Source organism: Salvelinus sp. IW2-2015, unplaced genomic scaffold, assembly GCF_002910315.2.
Source record: "Salvelinus sp. IW2-2015 unplaced genomic scaffold, ASM291031v2 Un_scaffold1252, whole genome shotgun sequence".
Taxonomy (NCBI): Eukaryota; Metazoa; Chordata; class Actinopteri; order Salmoniformes; family Salmonidae; genus Salvelinus; species Salvelinus sp. IW2-2015.
Genome location: NW_019942800.1, coordinates 78,599 through 103,548, shown reverse-complemented (window position 1 = coordinate 103,548; position 24,950 = coordinate 78,599). Strand labels below are relative to the sequence as shown.

The 24,950-nt window shown below is 47.9% G+C and overlaps 3 protein-coding genes and 1 long non-coding RNA gene across 5 annotated transcripts in view; 3 read left to right on the top strand and 1 right to left on the bottom strand.

Annotated features, from left to right (window-relative positions):
* The first annotated feature begins 7 nt into the window (after positions 1 to 7).
* On the top strand, positions 8 to 2,211 carry LOC112070189 (N-alpha-acetyltransferase 50). Its single transcript, XM_024137603.2, has 4 exons — positions 8 to 106; positions 238 to 357; positions 641 to 707; positions 1,661 to 2,211. The coding sequence occupies exons 2-4, from the start codon at positions 315 to 317 to the stop codon at positions 1,836 to 1,838; spliced, it is 288 nt and encodes a 95-aa protein (XP_023993371.2). The 5' UTR covers positions 8 to 106; positions 238 to 314; the 3' UTR covers positions 1,839 to 2,211.
* A 2,864-nt stretch (positions 2,212 to 5,075) lies between these two features.
* Positions 5,076 to 15,105, top strand: LOC112070188 (basic helix-loop-helix domain-containing protein USF3-like). Its single transcript, XM_070438865.1, has 9 exons — positions 5,076 to 5,156; positions 5,655 to 5,710; positions 6,083 to 6,207; positions 6,289 to 6,320; positions 6,424 to 6,506; positions 7,113 to 7,209; positions 7,457 to 10,048; positions 10,286 to 12,564; positions 12,744 to 15,105. The coding sequence occupies exons 3-9, from the start codon at positions 6,164 to 6,166 to the stop codon at positions 14,481 to 14,483; spliced, it is 6,867 nt and encodes a 2,288-aa protein (XP_070294966.1). The 5' UTR covers positions 5,076 to 5,156; positions 5,655 to 5,710; positions 6,083 to 6,163; the 3' UTR covers positions 14,484 to 15,105.
* Positions 15,106 to 15,316: 211 nt separating this feature from the next.
* LOC112070187 (brother of CDO) overlaps positions 15,317 to 24,950 on the bottom strand; it is a 57,154-nt gene continuing 47,520 nt past the window's right edge. For both annotated transcript variants that reach the window (XM_024137601.2, XM_070438864.1), the window contains exons 5-17: positions 23,138 to 23,281; positions 22,687 to 22,980; positions 20,867 to 21,411; positions 20,401 to 20,566; positions 20,218 to 20,286; positions 19,622 to 19,834; positions 19,201 to 19,379; positions 18,861 to 19,083; positions 18,523 to 18,705; positions 17,496 to 17,707; positions 17,250 to 17,338; positions 16,974 to 17,137; positions 15,317 to 16,824 (exon numbers count right to left, since the gene is read on the bottom strand). In XM_024137601.2, coding sequence (XP_023993369.1) covers positions 16,664 to 16,824; positions 16,974 to 17,137; positions 17,250 to 17,338; positions 17,496 to 17,707; positions 18,523 to 18,705; positions 18,861 to 19,083; positions 19,201 to 19,379; positions 19,622 to 19,834; positions 20,218 to 20,286; positions 20,401 to 20,566; positions 20,867 to 21,411; positions 22,687 to 22,980; positions 23,138 to 23,281 — 2,642 coding nt within the window. In that variant the 3' untranslated portion in view covers positions 15,317 to 16,663. The remainder of the gene's footprint in view (positions 16,825 to 16,973; positions 17,138 to 17,249; positions 17,339 to 17,495; positions 17,708 to 18,522; positions 18,706 to 18,860; positions 19,084 to 19,200; positions 19,380 to 19,621; positions 19,835 to 20,217; positions 20,287 to 20,400; positions 20,567 to 20,866; positions 21,412 to 22,686; positions 22,981 to 23,137; positions 23,282 to 24,950) is intronic.
* LOC139024252 (uncharacterized) lies at positions 21,420 to 21,803 on the top strand. Its single transcript, XR_011475532.1, has 3 exons — positions 21,420 to 21,554; positions 21,630 to 21,662; positions 21,710 to 21,803. It is a non-coding gene; the product is annotated as an uncharacterized lncRNA (long non-coding RNA).

The following is a 24,950-nucleotide window of genomic DNA, read 5'->3' as shown; positions in this document are numbered from 1 at the left end:
CACAACATTAAACAGTTGAAACGCCTCAACCAGGTCATCTTTCCCGTCAGCTACAATGACAAGTTCTACAAGGACGTGCTCGAAGTGGGAGAGCTCGCCAAGCTAGGTAAGACGAGACGGGCTTGCCCAATGACGTAGTCTGATATTGATGCACTTGTTTTGGTTTACTTATGGAGTGTTATGAGAAAATGCTGCATGGCACTGATGTGTAATAYCTCTGACCCCTGTGTTTTGTAGCATACTTCAATGACATTGCGGTGGGGGCAGTGTGCTGCAGAGTGGACCACTCTCAGAACCAGAAGAGACTGTATATCATGACACTGGGCTGCCTAGCGCCCTACCGCAGGTTAGGCATAGGTACGGCGCAGATCTTTTGTTTTCGTACATCGACAATAGCCAGCTTCACACCATATTCACTTGTATGCTCTCATGCTGTTTGCAGTTTTTTTACATGCTTAAAATATATATATATAATTTTAAAAATTATATACATAATCTTAAACTACCTAGGTGGGACAACCACATATCAGTCATAGCTACTATATTGAGGGGAAATGTATTTACCATCTGCCAAGTCAGAGCTAGTCACTGGTGTTGCATGTTGTCAAACTCCTGATCTTCTGTCTTGTATTGTGACCAGGAACAAAGATGCTGAACCATGTGTTAAACATCTGCGAGAAGGATGGCACCTTTGACAACATTTACCTGTAAGTCTATAATGAAGGATCTGTGTTCTGCGTCGTAAGGCGCTTACAGATGGGCCACGGTAAACGGCAATCAAACCACAAGAGAATCCGCCTACCATATGTAGAGACCAGCGCTTCCGGTTGTCAGCTTGAATGTTGTCATTAAAACATTGTTTAATTGGTTGACAACTCCGCTCATTGGTCAACTATGTGCAGCGGCTGCTTAAGACTTAAGCTAATGTCATATTTTGGCGTCTCGGGTGCCAAGCCAGCAACGCCGCTCACGGGAGCGAGGACCACGAACCACGGCGCTAGCTGCCTGAGATTTGCCACCCTACTCCCATGGAAGTCTGTTACCTTTGGTGCTTAGTCTGTAAGCTCTTTACGGTGCATCTCAGTATTTCTAAATGGACTCTTCTCATGTCTGTTCACTGTGTTGATGTGAAAGAACTGGACAGGTGAAAGCAATTGCCTGGTATGGGCATAGTATATRCACCATATTGCTTTCACCATTTCTGTTTTCACATCAGTGCAGATGGAGGAAAAGCCCTGCTATTGAGATGCATCCTCAGTGGTCAGTTAAATGTTTGTCATCCCTTACCTCCTAATTCACACGCTTCTATCTGAGTTGACCCTTTTTGCACTAACTCTTTTGACTCATCACATACGCTGCTGCTACAGTTTATTATTTGTCCTGTTGCCTAGTCACTTTACCCCTACCTATATGTACATATCTACCTCAATTACCTCGTACCCCTGCACATCGACTCGGTACTGGTACCCTGTGTGTATTATAATGAGTAATTATCATTACTCATTGTGTATTTATTCCTTGTGGTATAATTGTTCTATTATTTCTCTCTGCATTATTGGKAAGGRCCCGTAACTAAGCATTCCACTGTTGGTCCACCTGTTTATGAAGCATGTGACAAATAAAATGTTATTTGATTTGGATTCCTTCTCTCATCTGACAGTCACGTGCAGATCAGCAACGAGTCGGCCATCGACTTCTACCAGAAGTTTGGCTTTGAGATCATCGAGACGAAAAAGAACTACTACAAGAGGATAGAGCCTGCAGACGCCCACGTGCTTCAGAAGAGCCTGCGCAGCCCGTGTGCGCCCCCTGGGGAAGAGCTGCAGAAGACCGAGTAGGGGCTGCAGCCTCCGGAAAGAGCTCGTCGTGCCCCGCCTCCCCCAGAAACAGAACTGTGACAGATGCCTATGGGTCGACACATTCACCACTTCAAAGGATGTTAAAAAGAGAGAAACAAAAAATCTAAGTTTAAAAAAAACACATGCCATTTTTATTTTGCAAAAAAGAGTCCCAATAAAATATTTAAAAAAAACTAAACTAAGGGTTCAGAATCCAAAASTGCTCAGAAAAGCTGCTGACTTAAAACAGTTTAGAAATGTTGGGGGGGTGGTTCTGTGTTTGCCAATCATACTTTTTGTGTTTGAGTTTTTAAAAGCGGTTATAAAGGTAAGAGGACATATCTTCGGTGTTTGGACAAAAAAAACAATAGAACTGAATAGGAAAAAAATGTACGGTAAGAGACTATCGTTGTCGAAGGAAGTCCCCAACTGGCAACATTATTGATGCTTTGAGTCGTCATGGTGACTCAATAACACTGAACTCCAGCCCATCACCACCCGAGCCCAGGGACTTATGGGAAGTTTTTACTAGTGGGTGAGACTTCCTGTTTCTTCTGGCAATATGCGAAGTGTGAGACTTGCATAGGGGATGCAATTCTTCTTCGTGAAGTTAAAGCTCTGACGCCACTCCAGGGGGGGAAAGGAGAAATGAGCGCCCTCATAGAATGGGCATGAGAATTGATGAACAGTTTCAAGGTGTGGGAAGATTTGGGGGAGTGGATTCTCCTATTTGTTTCTGAATGGTTGTTTCTCAACCCATCTTTAATTCTCTCTTCAGCTCTTTTTTTTTCTTTTTTTCTAAATACCAACTGGCTCAGGGCTTCTCCTGGGCTTGCCMCAGATGCTGTGTGAGAGAGTTCAGGAAACCCTCAGAGATCAGGGTGTGAGATCAAAGGATAGAACTGGTGTCTTAAGATGAGGATGATGTTTTTGTCAAAGTACAAAGATGGAACACGACATCCAGTAGGGGGGGTTGGTTCAGTACCCAGTCTGTATTTACAATAATTGTGGCACCAATCTACTGTATCTCCATTTCAGGACTAGAGCAGTTCAATTGACTGGCTAAGATGGAGAGCKCTCTGCCTTGGTGGAGTGCATGAATGAGTTTGTTGTGGATGCTTCTGTTTAGATTGGCACTTTATAGTTAGCCTGAGTACTGTCTGGTACCGAGACTAACCTTTAGTAGGAGGTTGTAACCAAGTCAACTACATTTCTCCAGTAACCTTTCTGTGCGCTTCACTCATGACCATCTATTCAACATTGTGGGAAGGTTGYGTGTTGGTTTGGGAGTTTCCTCTGTGGGCCTCTCAGAACCAGAAGCCCAGGAGAAACCTTGCCGACTGCATGCTGGGAGAGTAGTCCCCACTCCACTGTTGTAAAAGCATGTTTTGTTTAATTTGAAGAATTTTATATTTTCTGGAGCTCTATATTGTAAGACTTTTTAACCACCTAAATAAAATAAATACTATTTGCATTGTGGGTTCATGTTGAATTTTTTGTATATCCTAAACCGTTCAAGACTGGGATATGGAGACTGAAAACAGCATAATGAAGAAGCCTATTTGAAACTAGTCCATATTGCACAAGAGTATTTCAGAGGGAATGTTGATCATCTCCTTATACTCAGATAATCTTTATTATCCCTGAGGGGCAATTTGCTCTACAGCAGGAAGTCCAAATACATGAGTATAAAAATGCACTATTGTACAACCAGCTCAAATCTGACTTTCAATGGTTTGTACAGTGATCCTGCTTGAGCCGTCAATCTTTCAAATCACATTTCAGGAGTATGACCCAGTACATATTTTGATTGGATCATAGACCGAATCTCTTGATTCCAATTAGTTTCAGTTTACCTACGCCTCTTTCTCCTTACTACTTGATTTTGCGTTAGGTTGAGAGTTGATTGGATCCTGGATGCTGATTGGTTGATGAGGGCGTTGTGGGAAACTACTCCCGCAACATACCATGACKTATTGGATATTTATTAAATCATTATTTATTGAAGTTCTTGTCTCATCATTGATTCGCTGCAAGCTAACGTGCCAATGATTTGTTTAGCATAGCAACGTCGAAGGATTAGAATGTAAAGACTGGGTCAAAACATGAAAAAGTAACTAATGCTGCGTTTGGATCGTATTTCAATGAGAGCACGATGGTAAATGCCGTCACCGTAGACGGGACTTGCAGCCATAGTTCAAATATCTCATATTTTGACGTGTGCCATATTATTTTCTACCRGATGTTGTTTAGCAGTGATTTGTTTACTGAAATTACCATAGCAACGCATACCATCGTGCTGTCTTAGTTTTGCGGTCACCTGCTTTCTTCTTTTTAATAAAAAAAAAAACGCTTTCTTGTCCGGYAATGCCGATTGGTACGACCATTTTTGCGTCCCTCTTCTAACGAAGCATAACGACCAGCCATCCAATTTGTAATTATTTTTGAATATTCGATGAGGGTTGTTAACGTCAACCGCCTGTATTCAATGGAGAGAGATTCTATGCGCTACTAGCCTCATGTCATGAATAGCYATCTCGAGACAACTCAAAGTTGCCGGGATGTGTTAGGGTTGCGTAAGTTCAACTGAGATAGGAACAATAGTACACCTGAACTTGGTTAAAATAATTGTTTAATTCAAAAGTTAATAAATGGCAAATACAATTTCCGTATATACGGGTTCAATGTTTCATCASGCWGGATAARACCTGTCTCTTATACACATCTAGATGTGTATAAGAGACAGGTACACCACAGTCAGCAGTCTCATGATTCACCCCCTCCTGTGTCTCTCTAAGATTAGCACAGTCTCGGTCACACAGTACAGCTTCACACTACTGATACATTTGTTTCATACACACACATATTTCATACAGTACAGCGCTCTCTTTAACACACACACATTTCAGGCTGATATTCATGGTTAGGCCCTGAACACTGGTAAGAGTGAGAACAATGGAAAATGCAGGTTCACAAGAGTCAGCAATTCAAACTTTAATGCATAAGAAGCCCTACTAGCTTATAGTTAGTTAAGCATGTCAAAAAACCTTTATAAAACCCCACAGATGTCACGTGTCCTACTTATATCAGTACAATCGTAACAACTTAAGCATTATATTATATCAAATAAACCTCACGAAGCAAATAAGACATTAATTGTTTTGTTTAGCAAATTAGACACTCATTGACCTCCATTCTAAAAAAACTAAATACGCCACCTGCTGGAGGGAGACAGATTTTCCGCCGAGTTGGGCCTCTTCCTCTCTGGGAAAACCAAAGTTTTGACAGGAACTAAATTCCAAAATGGGGAAGGTACAGGTAAGTTGCTAGCTAATTAATTTAACAATTTYCCCAATTTAAAAGTGATTTGACAATCACAAGGGTGATTTGACAATTTTTCCAGGTGGTCTTTTGATTGCATTATTTTGTTCACCAAGTAAGCTTGATGTGAAGCCTAGCTAGCTAACACTGCTAGCTAGCAAGCTGGAGGGTGAGTGTTTATATTTCCACGATATTGTTATCCCATGTACTGTGCATGTGAGTATGAATATTGTGTTTTATTTCAGTCGTTCAAATTCATACTTCAAAAGACGAATTATTTTATGCGAACCTACTTTAACACCATGATAGCAGTGCTAGTTAGCTAATGAGCTAACGTTAACTACCTAACAAGTAAGTTAGGTTCAAAATGGGGATGTTTGTGGGTCAACTCACTCTTTGCCAACATCACGCTTGTTCTCCAAGAATAACCGCTATTGCCCCCAATAGATTTCATTCAAGACAGCATGTCAGATAATATTAATTCATTATTTTCAGGTAGCTAACTGGGATAACCGACTCGCTCAGCGTTGGACTAAGCTCATTGTTTACATGTAAGGCCACAGTATCTTTAATTCCAACGACCCGATTATTGGCAAGGGTCTACGCTCCGCATCTCGTCCCTTCTTGTTGTGATAAATAGATGCAGTACAGTGTTATTCAGAATAAACACAGCTAACTAGTAGATGGTGATTATCACAGAATTACAACAATATAAATGCTTAATAACAAAACTGTTGTGTGGCTCATGTCTGACCTTACAAATTAGTTGTTAACATCATGGGGCTACTTGCATTTGGGAGGACTGTTGTTGCTGAACAGCCGTGTCTTATTCATGAGTGTGCATCTGTTACATATTTATAATCAAGTGTTTTGTCTAGTCATCATCCCTCCTCACTCCTTGGTCTCTTGTGTTTGGGTTGCAGGTCGGCCAGGGAAGGGATTTGATGGTAGGCCTGCAAGCGTGGTGACCAGTGCCTGTTATACAGGCAGTCGAGTAGGCCAGGATGCCAGAGATGACAGAGAACCAGACTCCTGGCCATAAACCACGGTAAGGGCAAATAAATTCTTCTGTATTTAAGTTTTCAGGCACACAACATTGTCTAACCTCTTTATCCATTTTCTCTTTCAGAAAGAAGAAAAACAAGGAATCTCACAATGCAGGTGAAATATTGTTGTTGTAGTTTGGCWTTTTCTGTCATTTCCCAGCATTTCCTGGGAGTGACTCACTAAGTTTTTATTTTTGTTTTGTTTGGTTGTCCTTAAGTTGAGAGACAGCGAAAAGAGAAGATCAATGCTGGAATTAACCGTATTGGGGACCTTCTACCATGTTCCCAGGCACTTAAGCAGGTAACACAGGCTGCGTTTAGACAGGCAGCCCAATTCTGATATTTTTTTCACTAATTGGTCTATTGACCAATCAGATCAGCTATTAAAAATCCTGAGCTTTGCAGCGGTCTAAGGCACTGCATCGCAGTGCTAGAGGCGTCACTACAGACCCCGGTTCGATCCTGATTTGTATCACAACCGGCCGTGATCAGGAGTCCCATAGGGTGGCGCACAATTGGCCCAGCATCATTAGGGTTAGGGAAAGGTTTGGCCGGGGTATGCCGTCATTGTAAATAAGAATTTGTTCTTAACTGACTTGTCTAGTTATTTATAGGTTAAATGAAAAAATTAAATATCTGATCTGAAAAGATCTTATGTGATTGGTCAAAAGACCAGTTAGTGCAAAACAGATCATAATTGGACTGTCTGTGTAAACACAGCCACACACACACACTCCTTTGTGTGTTTTTGCACCGAACCATAGAACTTACGGGCTCGGTTCTTTTCTCAAGGTGTGATATTTATCCTTTGGTCTGAGGCTGTAGYTCCTGTTGATATCCTGCTGTATGTGTTTGTCTTGTGTCAGTATCCATGTAAATCCCATGCTGACATCCCCTTCGTCTTTAGAGTAAGAACATGATCCTGGACCAGGCCTACCTTTACATAAGTGAGCTGCAGAAACAAAATGACGCCATGCTTCTCGAAGGGGGAGAACGAGTACAAGGTGAGATATTTTGTGTGCTTCACAATAAGTATGGCGTGACAGTGCATTTTCCTATTTGTTTGCTTGCATTTTACAGCGTTTGAGCGTACACGTCTAGTTGTGCCAGTCTGTCTACATAGTGTTTGAACCTACCTGTGTGAGGTACTGATAATATATGCCATTTAGCGTTTTTGCGTACATTTTACATACAGGTGTTTGAGAGTCTGTGTTGACGACCACTCATCCTTGTTGTCTCCAATCCCTGCAGTTGAGGAGATCCGACGGCTGCGGCGTCAGCTGGACGAGCTGCGAAGGGAGAGCGGCCATTACATTGAGTTGCTCAAAGCCCACGACATCAACTTCCTGGACGACCCCACCGTCCACTGGAAGGGAAAGCTGCGCTGTGCAAAGGTCGCCAAAGTAACGCCCACTCACCAGCTCCCCAAAGGAATTATTGTCTACTCCAATGGGAATGTGATATGTCCAGCAGGGAAGGAACCTAGTCCAGCTTCCGATCTGGGGAAGCAACCAGTCGAGGCTGGGAATGTTCAGTCGTCTTGTGACATCACAGTAGGGGATAGGGTATTCGGGGCTCTTCAGCACGTCAGTKTCCCTTCCTCTGCCCCTCCGCTCCTCCCTAGGGCAACCCTAGCCCCTATAGTGTCTACACCTGGCATCAAGCTGGTGGAACAGTGTGTAGAAGAGGTACTTTTAGCCCACAAACTACCCCCCTCTGTGTCCTACATCACCCTCCAGGGTATCTGCCCTCTCCCCACGGTCACTGCAGCCTTGCCCCAGCCTGCCACCCCAGCCCCTAGTCTCACCGTTGCAGCCAGTCTGGACACCCCACTCTCGCTCCATCCTGTCCCCAGCTTTACAGCCCTTCCCCAGGTCATAACCACCCAGAACGCTGCCATCAGGACTATGAGCTATACGACTATCAACAGCAGCCCAACCGTTCTCGGGGCCAGTGCAGCAGGGAGCACACAGACCACCTGGACTACCTTACAGCTGGCTGGGAACACAGTGCAACCTGTCTGCCAGTCACTCCCCACCCCAGAGACTAGCACCTCTGGGCAGCAGAGTATCCAACAGATTGTGGGCACTAAACTATCAGTTCAACCCATTCATATTCAAATGAAGCCACAGGTACCCACACAGCCCCAGACACCCATCACTGCCCATATCCAAGCCCATCCTTCCATCCAGAGGAAACCCCAGCTACGGCCAGCTATCCTGGCCCAGCACCAGGCCCAGCCAGTCGTGGCTTCCCAGCCACAGTGTACTGTCCTTCCTCAGTCAGCCATAATGCCCCAGCCTGCTGTGGTAGCCCACTCAACTATGATRTCACAACCTCAACCTGCTGTACAACAACAGGCAACAGTCCCCTCCCATCCACAGACTGTCCTCATGACTCAACCCCAACCAGCTATGGTTCCTCAGGTCCAGGCTCAAGCCCACCCCCAGGCAGATGTTAGGCCCCTCCTCCAGACCATGCAGGTATTGCAAATGAACCCTACTGGGACAGCAGTTGCTGGGGTAACGACTCCCCAGAACACTAACAACCCGAGTGTTGTCATCCTACAGCAGGCCAATCCCTGCTYAGCCCAGTCGGTTGTCAGGGACGACTTAACCAATCAGACGCCTTGTCAGCACATCGTCATCATCCAGGCYTCCAATCAGCCTCCACCTGCACCTCCTCAGAACCCTCAGGTTGGCATGGTGCCCACTACAGCACCTGTCATGCCCAATCAGATTGTCGCAACCAGCTGCCCAACTTCCACCACTGGGCAACAGATCGTTGGGGGTAAACAGTTGGTTCACATTCTACCACGTCCCGTCCCTCAAACCCAGACACCCCAAGCCCCCCCGGTTCCCCCGAACCCTCAGACCATCACTGTGAACGGGCAGGTGTTTGCCCTGCAGCCCATGAAGACCTCAAAGTCAGGCTGTAAGGGTGGCCAGAGCAGTCTCCAGCTGATCCAGCCCAGCACCGCTGAGGAGCCCAGCACCGCTGAGGAGCCCACCACCAACATGGCTCTGCACACCCTGGAAGCCCTCAGCAGTCTCAACCAGAGCTTCTCACAGGGCATGCCGTCGTGCATCTCCACCCAGAGTAACGTCCAGCTGACCCTTGCCCCACCATCCTACTCTATAGTGCCACAGCAGAAGTTATCTTCTGTCCCCATTTTAGCAGCTCCACACAGTTCCCCCATCAGGCAGATCCAGATCCCCAGTGTGACTCCACACAGACCAGGGCTGGCGATGGGTACAGGGAAGGCCTTGTGGAGACAGCCTGGCACAGCCTYAGTGCCCAGACCTAAGAGGGCCACCACCAAGAGGACCAAGTTAGTGAGGAAGAAGGAGCCCAAACAGGGAYGGCCTGTCACCATCGCAGCGAAGCCAGTGGCTTTAACAGGGGACCATCTGGAACAAGAGGTCACTGTGCCTCAGGGAATCCCATCCTCTGTTGCTGTGACAGTTCAGCCAAAGCCACTCCCTGTCAGCACTACAGCTAACACACCCACAGTTAGTATTAGTGAGGCTTCAGCACAGACCAGACCTGTTGAGCTTAGTATCAACTCTACACTGTCCTCTCCTGAAGGTAATAGTGTGACTACTAGTTCATATAGTGGACCAACTGTCTCCAGTGAATGCCCCACACAGAGTAAAACCTCTGTGACAAGTGTCACTCCGTGTACTGCAGCAGTTAGTAGTGGTAGTAGTATTATTATTAGCTCCACACAGAGTGAACTCATTATCACTAGTGTTGTGAGTCTAGCTATTGTCACTTCTGCAGCAGAAAAGCCTACAGTCACTTCAACTGTTTCTTCTCAGAGTCAACAACCTGCGGTCGCCGTTAGTGACAGCTCCACTCACCTCAGACGCTACAGTCACTTCAACTGTTTCTTCTCAGAGTCAACAACCTGCGGTCGCCGTTAGTGACACTCCACTCACCTCAGACCTACAGCCAGTTCAACTGTTTCTTCTCAGAGTAAACAACCTGCGGTCGCCGTTAGTGACAGCTCCACTCACCTCAGACTACAGCCAGTTCAACTGTTTCTTCTCAAGAGTCAACAACCTGCGGTCGCCGTTAGTGACAGCTCCACTCACCTCAGACCTACAGTCACACAGAACAGACAGCCGGTCACTACTACTATCAGCACTGTGCAAACTAGATCAGCTACCACTAATGGCAGTTCTAGACAGAGCAGATCTATGGTGACCGGTGCCTGTTCCACGGTGACCAGATCTAGGTCTACGGGTGTGATGTCTTCAGTAGCATGTCAACCCTCAGTCAGCACTGTAAACTCAATAGGAAGTAGACCAGTGGTGTCTCTCCAGTCTGCTCAGCTCACTTYGTCATCACAGGGTCAGACCAAGGCAGCCAACAGCCAGGAGTCTCAGCCTACAACCCAGACACAGTCCCAGCCCATGGCTTCTCCTTCGGGCCCCTCCACTCCAACCCCCTGCTCCGGTGCCCTGTCTTTTGCCTCACCCTCTGTAACAGTCCCCATGACCATGCCATCAGAATACAGGAAATGGGTCCCCTATAACAGACCCTCGACCCAGCAAATGACCATGCCCAYTTCCACACCATCCCATCSTGCTGAGCTGAAAGTGACAGCGGTGTCAGGCAGGGAGAAGGAACCTCAGGGAGAGGGCCACCCCAGCGCAGCGATGGAGAAAGCGAGCGTGAGGAGTGATGCTGCTCCCTCTAGAATGGACTACACTCTCCCACAGCAGGTGTACGCGCTAGACCACGAACCCATGGCTCAGCCTCCGGCTCCTAACAGACAGACTGACTCGCTCATGTCTGGTGGCGCAGGTGGTGGAAGGAGCTTCTCTGTGGCGTCTATGCTTCCCACAGGCCACAGTGTCAGTTCCTCGCCAGGTCATTTTGGACCGTTCACTTTTGCCAGCGAGCAGGCTGATATCCTGGCTATGTTGGAGCAGGACAGTCCCGGGAGGAGGGTGGGGGGCTGCACCGTGGACAACTCCACCTCAACAAACACCCCAACACCTGCATGGGAACCCAACTCCAAGTCCCAGCAAGCCTCCAACAGCAAAGAGAGGGGTGCTGGACAACAGACAAAGCTCACCAAACAGATGGAGACTCCAGTGGCTAAACAGGTGTCTGTTAGGGGCCAGGCTGGAGATCAGACATCCGCAGTCAGACATCCACAGAACATCTCCTTCTCCCAGTCCCACTCTCACCCCCAGAGCCAGGCCCAGTCTGGTACTTCCGGCACCCTCAGCGTCAACAACCTGATCCGGCCCAGCTCCAGCCAGCAGCAGGCCTACCCAGGCTCCCYCAGTCTGGCTGGGCAGCTGGGCTCAGTCCCATCCCCTGCAGGGAACTCAGCCCATGTTTCCCAAAACTCCACCCCTGTCCTTCCTCCCTTCTCAGGCTCAGTCCAGCTGAACGAGTACGCCCCCCTGATGAGGCCCCAGGTGGGGGTGGGTGAGCCGCGATACATCAAGGACTTGTCCAAGCGGCCAGCCCAGGATGATGTGATACTGTCCAGCAGTAACAAGCGACAGAAGACCTGCTCGTCGGCCTCTAACGTGGGCCGCATGGAGGTCAAACCCCTGGACCACAGCCAGATGATGGTACCCCAGCTACCCCCTACCACCTCATCCATCATGACCAGGATCAACCCAGACGGAGTGGGTACCCTGTTCTCGGGCAACACCTTCATGAATACAATGCTCCGACCCACCGAGAGCCACTGCACCCCCCAGCTGCACACACAGGAACACAACCAACCAGGTGTGCTCCACCTGCCCCATGGCCACCCCCAGCATGGTGCACCCCAGCCAGGCCAACACCTCGGGGGGAACCCCTACCTGAAGCAGCAGCAGCARCAACAGGAGCACCAGAGGCACCACCTGTACCAGCTCCAGCACCACCTGATCCAGCCTGACCCTGCACAGCTCCACAGCCTCCACCAGAGGGCGCTGCAGCAGGTCCAGAAGAAGCGGGGGCTGGTTGGTGGGGGTCAGAAACAACACCACCAGGAGAAGGGAGGAGTTCAGCAGCACCAGCATCAACAGTCACAACAATCACATCAACAACAACCTCAAACACACCAGCAGCACCAGCAACAGTCACAACAACAGTCACAACAACAGCACCAACAGCAAACACAACAACAGCACCAACCACAAGCCCTGTCACAGCAGCAACATCTACAACAACACCCTCAACAGCAGCAGCAGAGCTCCCACTCCAGACACCAGCACCTCCAGCAGCAACAGATCCAGCAGCAGCACTTTGGGTCGCGGCACCAGGAGAAGAGCTGTGAGGCCCAGCCAGGACCAGCGGGACCCAGAGGTCACCACAGCAGCCACCTGGCCCAGGAACACCTCAAGGTACAGGAACTACTGAGGCTGTGTTGAATACATAATGATAATGATTTTATTATCTTGTTTTGTGGCTCTGGGTATACATTAAAAACATGTGCACGCCCTCCATTAGGATGATTTAGAATGAAGTCTGTTTTCTGTATGTTTTTATCCATTATTTTCTTCTCTCTTTCCCCTCCCTTCAGTCTGATCAGGACCACAGCACCATGCAGAGGCTGATGAGCTCTAGAAACCTGGAGCAGCACCTGACCTCCCAGCCCAGCAACCCTGCCTCCCAGCCCTCCGACCTGGGCTGTGCCCCMCCGCGCCAGGATCACCACCGGGTCTCCAGCTACTCTGCAGAGGCCCTCATTGGGAAGGGCTCGTCTAGTGATGAGCAGCAGCGCATGGTGCTCCATCTGCAGGCCACCCGCGGTACTACACAGGAACAGCCAGACCTACGGGGATACCTGGACACACCCAGAGTGAAGGGCAACGTCACACACAACCCTCAGAGCCGGCTGCCCCCAGACCACCCAGGTTCTGCAGACGTCCAGAGGGTCTCTGAGTGTCCTCCGTTTAAAACAATGGCCGGTGCTGAAGGGGGGCATCAGCTGGGGGGCTTTGAGGACACGACACCTAAATCAGGTCCCTCCTCTCAGAGAGGCCAGCAGGGGGGTTTCAGGATGAACCCGGGGCCTCCAGGGGATGGGCGAACCCGTGGGGGGTACAGTGGACCCCATCCTGGGACGCAGGGGGTGCAGATTGGTGCTCCAGGTCTTACCCGGGACCAGGAAGGGTGTCATCAAAGTTTTATGCAGAGTCTCCTGGAGCAGAACGACCACCAGAGGGCAGTCCAGTGCTGTCCTCCGGTCAGTATGGAGTACAGCTGTGTTTCTGGCAACTTGGCAGGGGACATGCAGGCTAAAGCATCCAGCCCCAGTGTTCCTCCCACCCAGAAGGCCCCAGCTATGAGGCTTGGGGAGGGCAACAAGGGCCACATTCCTCATGGTAGTGGGAACATGGGCACCCACCCAGGGGTACGGACAGGCCTCCCCCACCCTCTTACCCCCCACAGCAGCTCTGAGCCAGGCCGCACCACAGCCTCCTCCAGACCGCCCACCGCAGTCAGCCAGCGCTCCCGCCAAATCACCCAGGAGGCCCAGAGCGGGAAGCTGAGGCCTGGAGAGCGACCACGGTCAGGCAGCCTGAGACCTGGGAACCCCTTTGAGCCTGACGTCCACCTGCTGGGTCGACAACAGTCAGGGAGTGAGGCGCGGCGCAGCAGTATCGTTCGCTTTATGGCAGACAGTGCCCAGGTCGCCGGGGACAACAACCTGGTGCCTGACCAACACCTGGCCCAGAACTTTGGCTTCTCCTTCATGCCGGATGGAGGAATGAACCTCCCTCCTATCAACGCCAACTCTACTTTCATCCCCCCTGTTAGCCAGACCAACTCCTCCCGCCCCTCGGCCCTGCTCCCCGTAGAACCGCAGAACACCTTACCCTCCTTCTACCCCTCCTACCCCCCTGCCGCCCACCCCAGCCTGGCCAGCGACATCCCCATCCAGTACTTCTCCAACCAGATGTTCACCAGCCCCAGCGCCGACAAGAGCAGTTCTGCCCCCCTCAACAACCGCTTCGGCTCCATCCTGTCTCCCCCGCGCTCCGTAGGGTTCGCCCAGGCAACCTTCCCCCTACTCTCAGACATGCCCCCTATGCCCATCAGCAACTCCTCTGGCATCACCCCACACCTGTCCAACTTCAGCCTCACTTCGCTGTTCCCTGAGATCGCCACGGCGATGCAGCCTGATGGTTCTGTCATGCCAATGTCCCCTTTGCTGTCCCTCTCCAACAATTCCTCTGCAGACTCAGGCAAGCAGCCCAACCGCCTCGCCCACAACATCAGCCATATCCTGGGGCATGATGGGAGCTCTGCCGTGTAGGTGAGGGGACTTAAGGTGTTGTCGTGCCAACGTGGCAGTCAGGAATGTTCTGATTCCATTTCAGATGAAACATTTATTGAGTTGTATTACGTGGAGTAATGTCATGCCATGGCCAATTGAATTGAAAGGATTTCAACTCTTCTGTTTGGATTAAAGCGGGTGGAAGGGCTGGTGATCTTTTCTGTTGGTCAGCTGAATGGTATTTCTGATATTATTTATGGTTAGTGTTATACTTTAACTTTCTGTTCTATTGATACCCTAACATGGCAGCGGATGCCCTAGTTACTGAAGTCATAGCATTTCACTGATCAGGCACTCCTATGACTARGATGGGGGAAATTAAGCTTGTAAACCATATGGTTTGCAAATAGGTCTGACGTGACGACTTATCTGCTCGTAAAATTATATGAAGAGTTTTGTACTTTCATTGACTCACTTCTAAAAGAGGATTTATTTGAAAAACATGTGCACAAAATTCTCAAATTTAAATTTACTAACTTAAAATCAGGGTGTACAGTACAGAATTTATGAGATGTTTTGTAAATAAGTTTCTTATGATAATTGTTACTTTGATATGTGTGTATCTGTAAATAAATAAAGTTGATTATTAACATTTTTTTAATTGATTAGAACTTTGTCTGTAAATGTCCAGTTGTCATCAGTTTCCGTTCYTRAATAGTCACMGTACTGTAGGGGCCTTCAGTTGGGYGAAGKACAAATCAAGTGAGGGATGAATCTGAAATGGAATCTTTGTGATTACACCTACTTATTTCAATTCCGTACAAACCGCAAACCATTTAACAGGGTTAAAATGAAACGCAAAAACAACCAAGGAAATGTCATTATAAGCTTTATTTACATGCAATAGTGCTTCTGCCTGTGTAACCATGATGTCTACACACATAAAGATGGGTTATAGATTCAGGAACTCCTTCATTTTGATCTCAGACGCCTCGTGGGGAAGGCTAATACTGATGCACCTAGCTGTGAGGGAAGAATAATAGTGACACACCAGTCGGATTCCCTCACAAGGCACAGTCGTTTGGAATAGTGGCCAGCATAAACAGTAAACAGACTGTCATTTCTGTCTAAAATAAAATGGAGCAGATAAAACTTCCAGAATCTTTCCCATTCAGTGATAAGAAAAAAGAAATCATGCTCCCAAAAATAAATAACTATACAATATATAAATCTCTGTACTGTAAAAATAACAAAAGGCAGAATGCTTTGAAGTTGCATACGCTCGTTAATACTTTGTTAATGATGAAGAATGCATAATATTTCTCAGTTATTTCTATACAAAACGGAAGACGTTGAGAGTCGCACCATTATGACAACACTGAACAGGATTGAAGTGGGAGTATATACACAACACTGAACAGGACTGAAGTGGGAGTATATACACAACACTGAACAGGACTGAAGTGGGAGTATATACACAACACTGAACAGGACTGAAGTGGGAGTATATACACAACACTGAACAGGACTGAAGTGGGAGTATATACACAACACTGAACAGGACTGAAGTGGGAGTATATACACAACACTGCATCACAACATACATGAGGGTTGTGTCCAATCTGCATTATCATTGAGCATATTCAGGTAGTACCTCGTCCAAATGCTTGCTCTCCATTCGCCTCTACCGAGCAGCACAACCCTGTCCATTGGTCTTTTATTTCCAGCTGAGGAGAGTATAATAACCAGATGTCTGACTTGTGGAACATTTGAATTCTACAGGGAATGACTGAGGAGACTGGTAGATGTGCTGCGGATGCCTGGTCAGAGAAACAGTGGAATGGCACTTCTCTCTATCCTGTAGTATCTCATCCACATTCTGTTGAAGATTTCATTTGTGACTTATATCAGCACCAGGATTGGAATCACATTCAAATACTCCCCCTTCCTCCTCAAGAAATGCAGACATTAATATATACGAAMACAGATCTGTCTTTATAACACAGAGTAGGATTACAGCGTGATAACACAAACTCCCTTTGTCCTGGTTGTAGCAACAGGACCCACAGATAAGTGTCTTTCAATATGAACATATTCTTGTACACAGCATAAAACAACGTTTTTGTATGTACAAAAGCATAAATATATAAATATCTGTGATACAAAAATAAATACTTTGTGTTTTCTGTTTTTCTGATAGCGTTTTTTCAAGCGTCCGTTTAATCTGACGTCCCTTGTTCTACCGGCGGTGTTTCACTCTGGAGGGTGTTCACTTCCTGGAGTGGAAGTGCATCTTGGGATTCTGGCGTTGTAGCTGCTGAGGTTGTCGCCTTGGAGTCCTCCTCCAGTGATAGCAGAGGAGAGGGAGAGCAGGGTAGGTCTACACAGACAGAGGGGAATATAATACATGTTCATCTAAAATGGTCATTTGAAATCTGCAGTGGGCATAACACACGTTCATAGCTCCTTAAGCATGAGGTAAATGCATAAGTTGCATAATGTTAAAGTTTTGTGAGAACGGACTTGTACCTTGATTGATGTCATTCTCCTTTATGATATCCCCATTGTAAAAACGGGCGTTCCCCGTCAGGTCCTGACTGCTGATTGGCTGTTCTGAGGTGTTGAGTAGCTGGAGGGTGGAGTCATCGGGCAGAAAGCAGTGATCTTCTCCRTCCCCATGATGCTCAGGCTCACTGATAGAGGGACATGTTTGGGTGAGAATGCTTCTATATACATGTGTACATACACASACAGAGACGGACCGACTGACTGAAATTGAGGATGTGAGAACAGTCCTGTACCTACCTGTTAGAGTAGTGGTAGACTGGGACGTGTCCGTTTGACATGGTCTGTGCTAGTAGGGTGCCACACTCCATATCATACTCCACATCCTCCTGCAACAGAAACAAGAGACATCAGTTAGACTTCTGTTATTCATGAAAAACAATGTGCCCAAAACTGATATGCTCCCAACAGGGATTTATCAGTGAGAAGCACAAGACACGAACTTGGCGAGCTTAGGTTCCCAATGGGGACGGAACTCAGTCTGACCTGATGTAGTCCTGGCAGGCAGTGTGTGGGTGGATGGTGTTTCCCGTTGGAGGTGTACAGTCCGATGGGTGGGTAGTCGGCGTGCGGTGGGGGCAAGTGGGGGTCCAGGTGGCAATGCCCGACCAGTGCCAGGCCCTGCAGGGGCACCATGGTGTACTGGCARGAGGAGACAGGGGACGCCGCAGCTGGGAAACACAGGTCTGACATTTCCTCTGGAGGGGAGAAAACACAAGTACCGTTGTTAGACATGGAAGGACTTCCAGGGCTGATATATCARGGGATTAGTCAATTCAAAATGGCGGGATTGGTCAGTTACATTTTAGTCATTTAGGAGATGTAGAGCGACTTACAGTTAGTGCATTCATCTTAAGATAGCTTCAATACATCTGACAAACACATATTACAGTTATAGTCAGTACATTTTTCCTCAATAAAGTAACTATCAGCAAAGTCATAAAGGGGGAGGGGAATTATACTTTTTTGTACTTTTACCCCTTTTTCTCCCCAATTGGTAGTTACAGTCTTGTCCCATTTCTGCAACTCCCCTACGGACTYGGGAGAGGCAAAGGTCAAGAGCCATCTGTCCAAGCCGCACTGCTTCTTGACACACTGCTCRCTTAACCCGGAAGCCAGCCAAATCATGTGTCGGAGAAAACACTGTCCAACTGGTGACCGAAGTCACCTTGCAGGTGCCCAGCMCGTCACAAGGAGTCGCTAGAGCCCGATGGGACAAGGACATCCCCGCTAGCCAAACCCTCCCCCAACCCCGACGACGCTGGGCCAAATGTGCGCCGCCTCATGGGTCTCCCGGTCACGGCCGGCTGTGACACAGCTTGGGATCGAACCCGGGGCTSTAGTGACTCCTCAAGTGCCTTAGACCGCTGCGCCACTCAGGAGGCCTCAGGAGGGGGAATATTTGAGATACTCTTTGAGTTCAAACAACTAGTTTGTTGGTGACTAAATCGAACTTGATCCAACAACTACTACCACCACCCTCCTCCTCATCATCATCCTCATCACTACTCACTCTCTTTGGCCCAGGCTCTCCACAGGCAGAAGGGGATGAAGGCTACGATGATGAACACGAGGGCCCCCAGGACCACGCCCACTATGAGGTAGGGGAGGTCGCTGGGACGGGGCACAGGCCCCCCAGAGTGCTCTGGTCTCTGGGACGACGTCTCCGACGGGGAGGGCCGCTGGTTCAGACGAGCTGGGGGGGGGAGGGGTTCATTTAGTTGATGTAACATTTATTACAGTCAGGCTATCAAATTCATTCTAGAAACAATGTTGCTTTTTTAGCGTTTCTCTGTGAGAGTACACGTGTGAATGAGATGGCTATACAGGTAGAGACAGAGATCTGCTTACCTTTAGTTTCTAAGATAACCACGTTGCCAAACTCGCTCTCTCCCCCCTCGTTGAAGCTCTGCATCTTGATGTCGTAGGCCGTCTCAGGCTGCAGGTCASTGATAGAGTGCCAGTARCGGTCCCCCTCCACCACGTCCTTCTTATAGTCACTGTCRTTGTCACTGTCTGTCGGCCGGTAGAAGATGTAGAAACCGTAGACAGGGGTGTTGTTGACGGCAGTGTACTGTGGTGAGAAAATATATGAAAGATTGAATATTTACAAAATGATAGTAATTTGAGTTTTCAGCCATACGTATAAGATGACAACACAAACATAAAGGACACAGCCTGTTCCACTCACTGTCCATTTGAGGATGATGGTGGTCTCGTTGATGGCTTCATTATAAGTGATGTAGGGTCCGTCTACAGGACGTTCGTTGGGCCTGCCGCCACCCAACACCGTGTAGGCCTTAGAGGGGACACTGGGGGGGCTGGCGCCAATCACATTCACTGCCAACACACGGAACTTATAAGATATGCCTACAGGGAAACAGAAAGCACACACGGGTTAAAATAACCAAACAAACCTCTGTCTTTCTCTGACCACACATGGTAACCAGATGGTAACCATGTTGATTACTTAGTCATTATTCAAATAGGTATGATTATGATGATTACTAAAACAGTAATGTTGATGATAATCAGTCATGCTAATGATGAGGATGATGATGAGGCCATTTGTCATGAGGGATAACGATGATGATGATGGTGATGAAGCTCACCTTTCTCCAGGCCAGTGATCTCCACAGACAGTCGTTGGGGGGGGATATTAGTGACAGCCACCTCCCATTCCCCCCCTCCCTTYCCTTTCAGCTTCTTAAACTCCACCTGGAATGACTGGATGGGGAAACCACGGTTACCGCGCGGGATCCACGTTACGTAYGCAGACGTCTCTGTCGCCGTGGAGATTGTGGGCTTATCAGGGGCCTCGGGAGCTGTGGAAAAGTGATAGAAGTTAAACGGACATCAAATCTATTATTGGTCCAAATTAATGCACACATAACCACACTGACACAAGGACAGACTCACTCTCAATACCACTAAAGCTAAAACACTCACAGACACAAGCAGGTAACGTAAACAACGTACAAAGACTTACTGTGAGCTCATCCTTTAGTGTTAAAAGTGAAAGAGAGATCAAGACAGATCACATGTTAGTACAGAGTGGAAAAGTGAGGGGGTTAACAGTTAGTCAAACAGTTTAATAACAACTCTGTCAGGATGTTAGAAACAGCTGAAAGGGCTATTAAGAGTTGTGACTGTGKTCCATCTATGTTCCAACCATACTGGACAGTAGGAGAGGGGGGCGGGGACTTACGAGAGAGGCGAGGTGATGGTACTGCAGGAGTTTTAGGGGGCTCGTTATGTCCCCCTGGACCCCTACGACCTGTTGGCACGGAAACAAGAGTATTAGCAAAAAGACACAAATACCGGGGGAATGCGTCAACATGGGGGCATTTATGATAATAATTTTGATGAGTCGATAGGTAAATAAATGTACCTTTGCCTGTCCTGAAGGTCATCATGGCCGGTTGTCCCAGGCCAGCACAGTTCTTAGCAGACATCTCCACCTCGTACAGACTGGCTGGCTGCAGCTTGGCCAGGGTCAGCTTGTGGAGAGACCCAGATATACAGCTGCTGGTCCACTCACCTGGAGGGTCCTCAATCTGATGGAGAGAAGAGAGGAGGCATTAGTTAGTTTGTGAGGACATGTAAAGACATATGTCATTGTAGACAACTTTATAATATCTATTTCATTTTCTTTCATATTTATTAGTTGTACTATTTAAATATTGATTACTGCACTGTTGGGTAGAGCATGCGAGTTAAGCATTTCACTGTACTTATGGATGTGACAATAAAACCTGAACTTRAAATGTAGTTGTAGACAAATATAAATCTACACTGAATTAGCATAACAGTGTGTGTATTAGTACATGTGGGTTTATGAGTTAACTAGCCTGTACCTTTCTGTACTTGACGATGTACTCCACCACAGCAGAGCCTCCATCGTGGCGAGGTTTCCAGGTCAGATCATAAAAGTCGGCCTTGACGGTCCTGGGCTGGCTGAGGATGACAGGGGCCTCTGCCACAGAGATCTGCCCAGTTAGCCCAGAGCAGTCCAGGGTCAGCACGCTACCCGTGGCCCCGGGCTTCACTGGCACCTGCTCCCACAGCACCTTGTCTGGGCTCAGGGGACGCAGGCTGGATGGCAGCTTCCMTGACCGTGACGGGTTACTGGTTGGCAAGGTGACCAGTCTGGCAGCGGCCTGCGAGCTGCCCACGCCGTTCTCAGCCATGCACTGGTACAGGCCATCGTCCTGCGGGCCCACGTTGATGACACGCAGCACGCGGGCAGACAGGCGGTGGCGTGGCGACATGGCCAGGGGGCGGGCGTTGTGGAGCCATACGACAGAGGGGGTGGGTTTACCCCTGGCCTGGCAGCTGAAGCGTACGTTCTCCCCCCACATCACCTCCTGTTGCTGGAGCTCTACGGTCACCTGGGGAGGCTCTACAGAGACAGAGATGGTTCGTTTGTGTATTGTGAGTATAATGTAAGGTCATGTCTAGCATATATGCTTGAATAATGGCTGATTGTGAGTGACTGTATGGTTGTGTGGGAGTGAGCTTGATTAAGTCTTAATTAAGTAGTCTGTAGGTTGTGTGGGAGTGAGCTTGATTAAGTCTTAATTAAGCTGGTATGGTTGTGGTGGGAGTGAGTTGATTAAGTCTTATTAAGTATGTCTGTATGGTTGTGTGGGAGTGAGATGATAAGTCTTAATTAATATGTCTGTATGGTTGTGTGGGAGGTGAGTTTGATTAAGTCTTAATTAAGTATGTCTGTATGGTTGTGTGGGAGTGAGCTTGATTAAGTCTTAATTATAGTCTGTATGGTTGTGTGGGAGTGAGTTGATTAAGTCTTAATTAAGTATGTCTGGTATGGTTGTGTGGGAGTGAGCTTGATTAAGTCTTAATTAATGTCTGTATGGTTGTGTGGGAGTGAGCTGATTAAGTCTTAATTAAGTTGTCTGTATGGTTGTGTGGGAGTGAGCTTGATTAAGTCTTAATTAGTATGTCTGTATGTGTTGTGTGGGAGTGAGTTTGATTAAGTCTTAATTAATATGTCTGTATGTTGGCTGTATGGTTGTGTGGGAGTGAGTTTGATTAAGTCTTAATTAAGTATGTCTGTATGGGTGGTGGCGTGCGGCGTGTGTGTTCAAGTATCATGTGTGTGTGTGTGAATGAGTGAGTGAGTGCCGTGCAGAGACAGGCCAAGCCAGTCAGTTGATGGTTGGCTGGTCACGAAGAGGCAGAATTCATTATCCCTTCAGCAGCCCTCACACTTTAATTAGTGCCAGCTGCTACGAGACGAGCACACAGCCCAAACTGACACTGAATCAGTGTAAAAACACTCATCCAGTCCTGCTATGAGAGCTCTGCCTCCACACACATTCTAAATAACACAACCCTGCCCTTTTATGTTTCTCAACAACGCTCTGCCAAGCTCACACAMACACAAACACACAGCGCCCACTATTCTCTCACTTCGCCAAACGGGAGTCAGTCTAATCGTCAAGTCTCTCCTCACGGAAAACCCCGTCAAATGGAGCCACTCCATAAGCCAAGTTAACCCCACCTCACTGCTACAGTAACTCTGTTTCAGATCCTTTCACAACTTGTAATACGTGTCATCASACAGGGCCTTCAGAGGAACAGGAACCGACAAACCTCCATAACACCTCATCTTAGTATCATCCTACTGAACCCAAAGTTCAGCCCAACTCACCGAACACCAGCACGTCATACAGCACTGTAGCGGCGCTCTCCGATCCGATGCCGTTGTCAGCGTGACACGCATACGTCCCTGAGTCGCCCTCGCCCGCCGAGTCAATCAGCAGGTTGCTGAGCAGAAAGCGCGTGTTGTTATGGAAACGCAGGTCCTGGCCGTCCTTGGCCCATGTGACCTGCGGGGTGGGAATGCCGCTGGCCACACATTCCAGGACCAGACGCTGTCCCTTAGTGACCATGATGGAGCGAGACACTGGGGGGTAGATGATATGGGCTGCCTCTGATGTTGAACCTACAGGGAGGGAGGGAGGGGTTGTTTATCAATGAAGTCTGACTGGCCTTGTTCTAAACTTATTAAGAGGTATTTCAATGTTACAAATCMCATCACTTTATCATGCTCATAATGAGGGTTTGGTCATGTTTGGTCGTGTTTGGTCATGGTGACTCACGGCGTATGCGCAGGCGGTCAGTGGAGGTGGAGGTCTTGACTTCCTGTGTGACAGGGTTGTAAGCAGCACACTTGTAAGGCCCCTCGTCGTCCAGAGTGGCGTTAGCTATCTGCAGGTTCCCCGATGGCATGATCAGGTAGTTCCCTGTTCACAGACAGACAGAGGGAGTTTTTTAAACATTGAGGCTACACTGGGTAGGTACTGGATAGTGGTAGGCCAACACAATTACAACTGATCCGAGAGACAATTCTGTCGCTGTAATCCTTGGGCATAGACAGGGCAAGTCATATACAGTGAGCTCCAAAAGGATTGGGACAGTGACCCATTTTTTGTTGTTTTGGCTCTGTACTCCAGCCCTGAACTTAGTCACTGTCACTAGCCGGGTACCACCCAGTTACTCATTCCTGCACCTTAGAGGCTGCTGCCCTATGTACATAGACATGGAACACTGGTCATTTTAATAATGTTTACATACTATTTTACTCATTTCATATGTATATACTATATTCTAGTCAAGGCCTATCCTATTTAACTATTGCTGTACATATACTATTCTATCCTACATAATCTTCAGGTACACTACATATTCTATCCACATACTGTCCACAATGTCCATTCATCCCATAACATATATACACTACATGACCAAAAGTATGTGGACACCTGCTCGTCGAACATCTCATTCCAGAATCATGGGCATTAATATGGAGTTGGTCCCCCCCTTTGCTGCTATAACAGCCTCCGCTCTTCATTGAAGGCTTTCCACTAGATGTTGGAACATTGCTGCAGGGTCTTGCTTCCATTCAGCCACAAGAGCATTAGTGAGGTCAGGCACTGATGTTGGGCGATTAGGCCTGGCTCGCAGTCGGCATTCCAATTCATCCCAAAGGTTTTCGATGGGGTTGAGGTTAGGGCTCTGTGCAGGCCAGTGAAGTTCTTCCACACCGATCTCGACAAACCATTTCTTTATGGACCTCACTTTGTGCACTGGGGCACAAAGTTGGAAGCACAGATTCATCTAGAATGTCATTGTATGCTGTAGCGTTAACATTTCCCTTCACTGGAACTAAGGGGCCTAGCCTAAACCATGAAAAACAACCCCATACCATTATTCCTCCTCCACCAAACTTTACAGTTGGCACTAGGCATTGGGTCAGGTAGCGTTCTCATATCATCCGCCAAACCCAGATTCATCTGTCTGACTGCCAGATGGTGAAGCGTGGTTCATCACTCGAGAGAACGCGTTTCCACTGCTCCAGAGTCCAATGGCGGTGAGCTTTACACCACTCCAGCCGACACTTGGCATTGCGCATGGTGATCTTAGGCTTGTGTGTGGCTGCTCGRCCATGGAAACCCATTTCATGAAGCTCCTGACGAACAGTTCTTGTGCTGACATTGCTTCCAGAGGCAGTTTGGAACTTGGTAATGAGTGTTGCAACCGAGGACAGACGATTTTTGCACGCTAGGTGCTTCAGCACGCGGTGATCCTGTTTTGTAAGCTTGTGTGGCGCACCACTTCACGGCTGAGCTGAGCTGTCACAATAACATCACTTATAGTTGACCGRGGCAGCTCTAGCAGGACCGAAATTTGACGAACTGACTTGTTGGAAAGGTGGCATCCTATGACGGTACCRCATTGAAAGTCACTGAGCTCTTCAGTACGGGCCATTCTACTGYCAATGATGGTCTATGGAGATTGCATGGCAGTGTGTTCGACTTTATACACCTGTCAGCAACGGTTGTGGCTGAAATAGCCGAATCCACTAAGTTGAAGGGGTTTCCACATACTTTTGTATATATATATATATATATA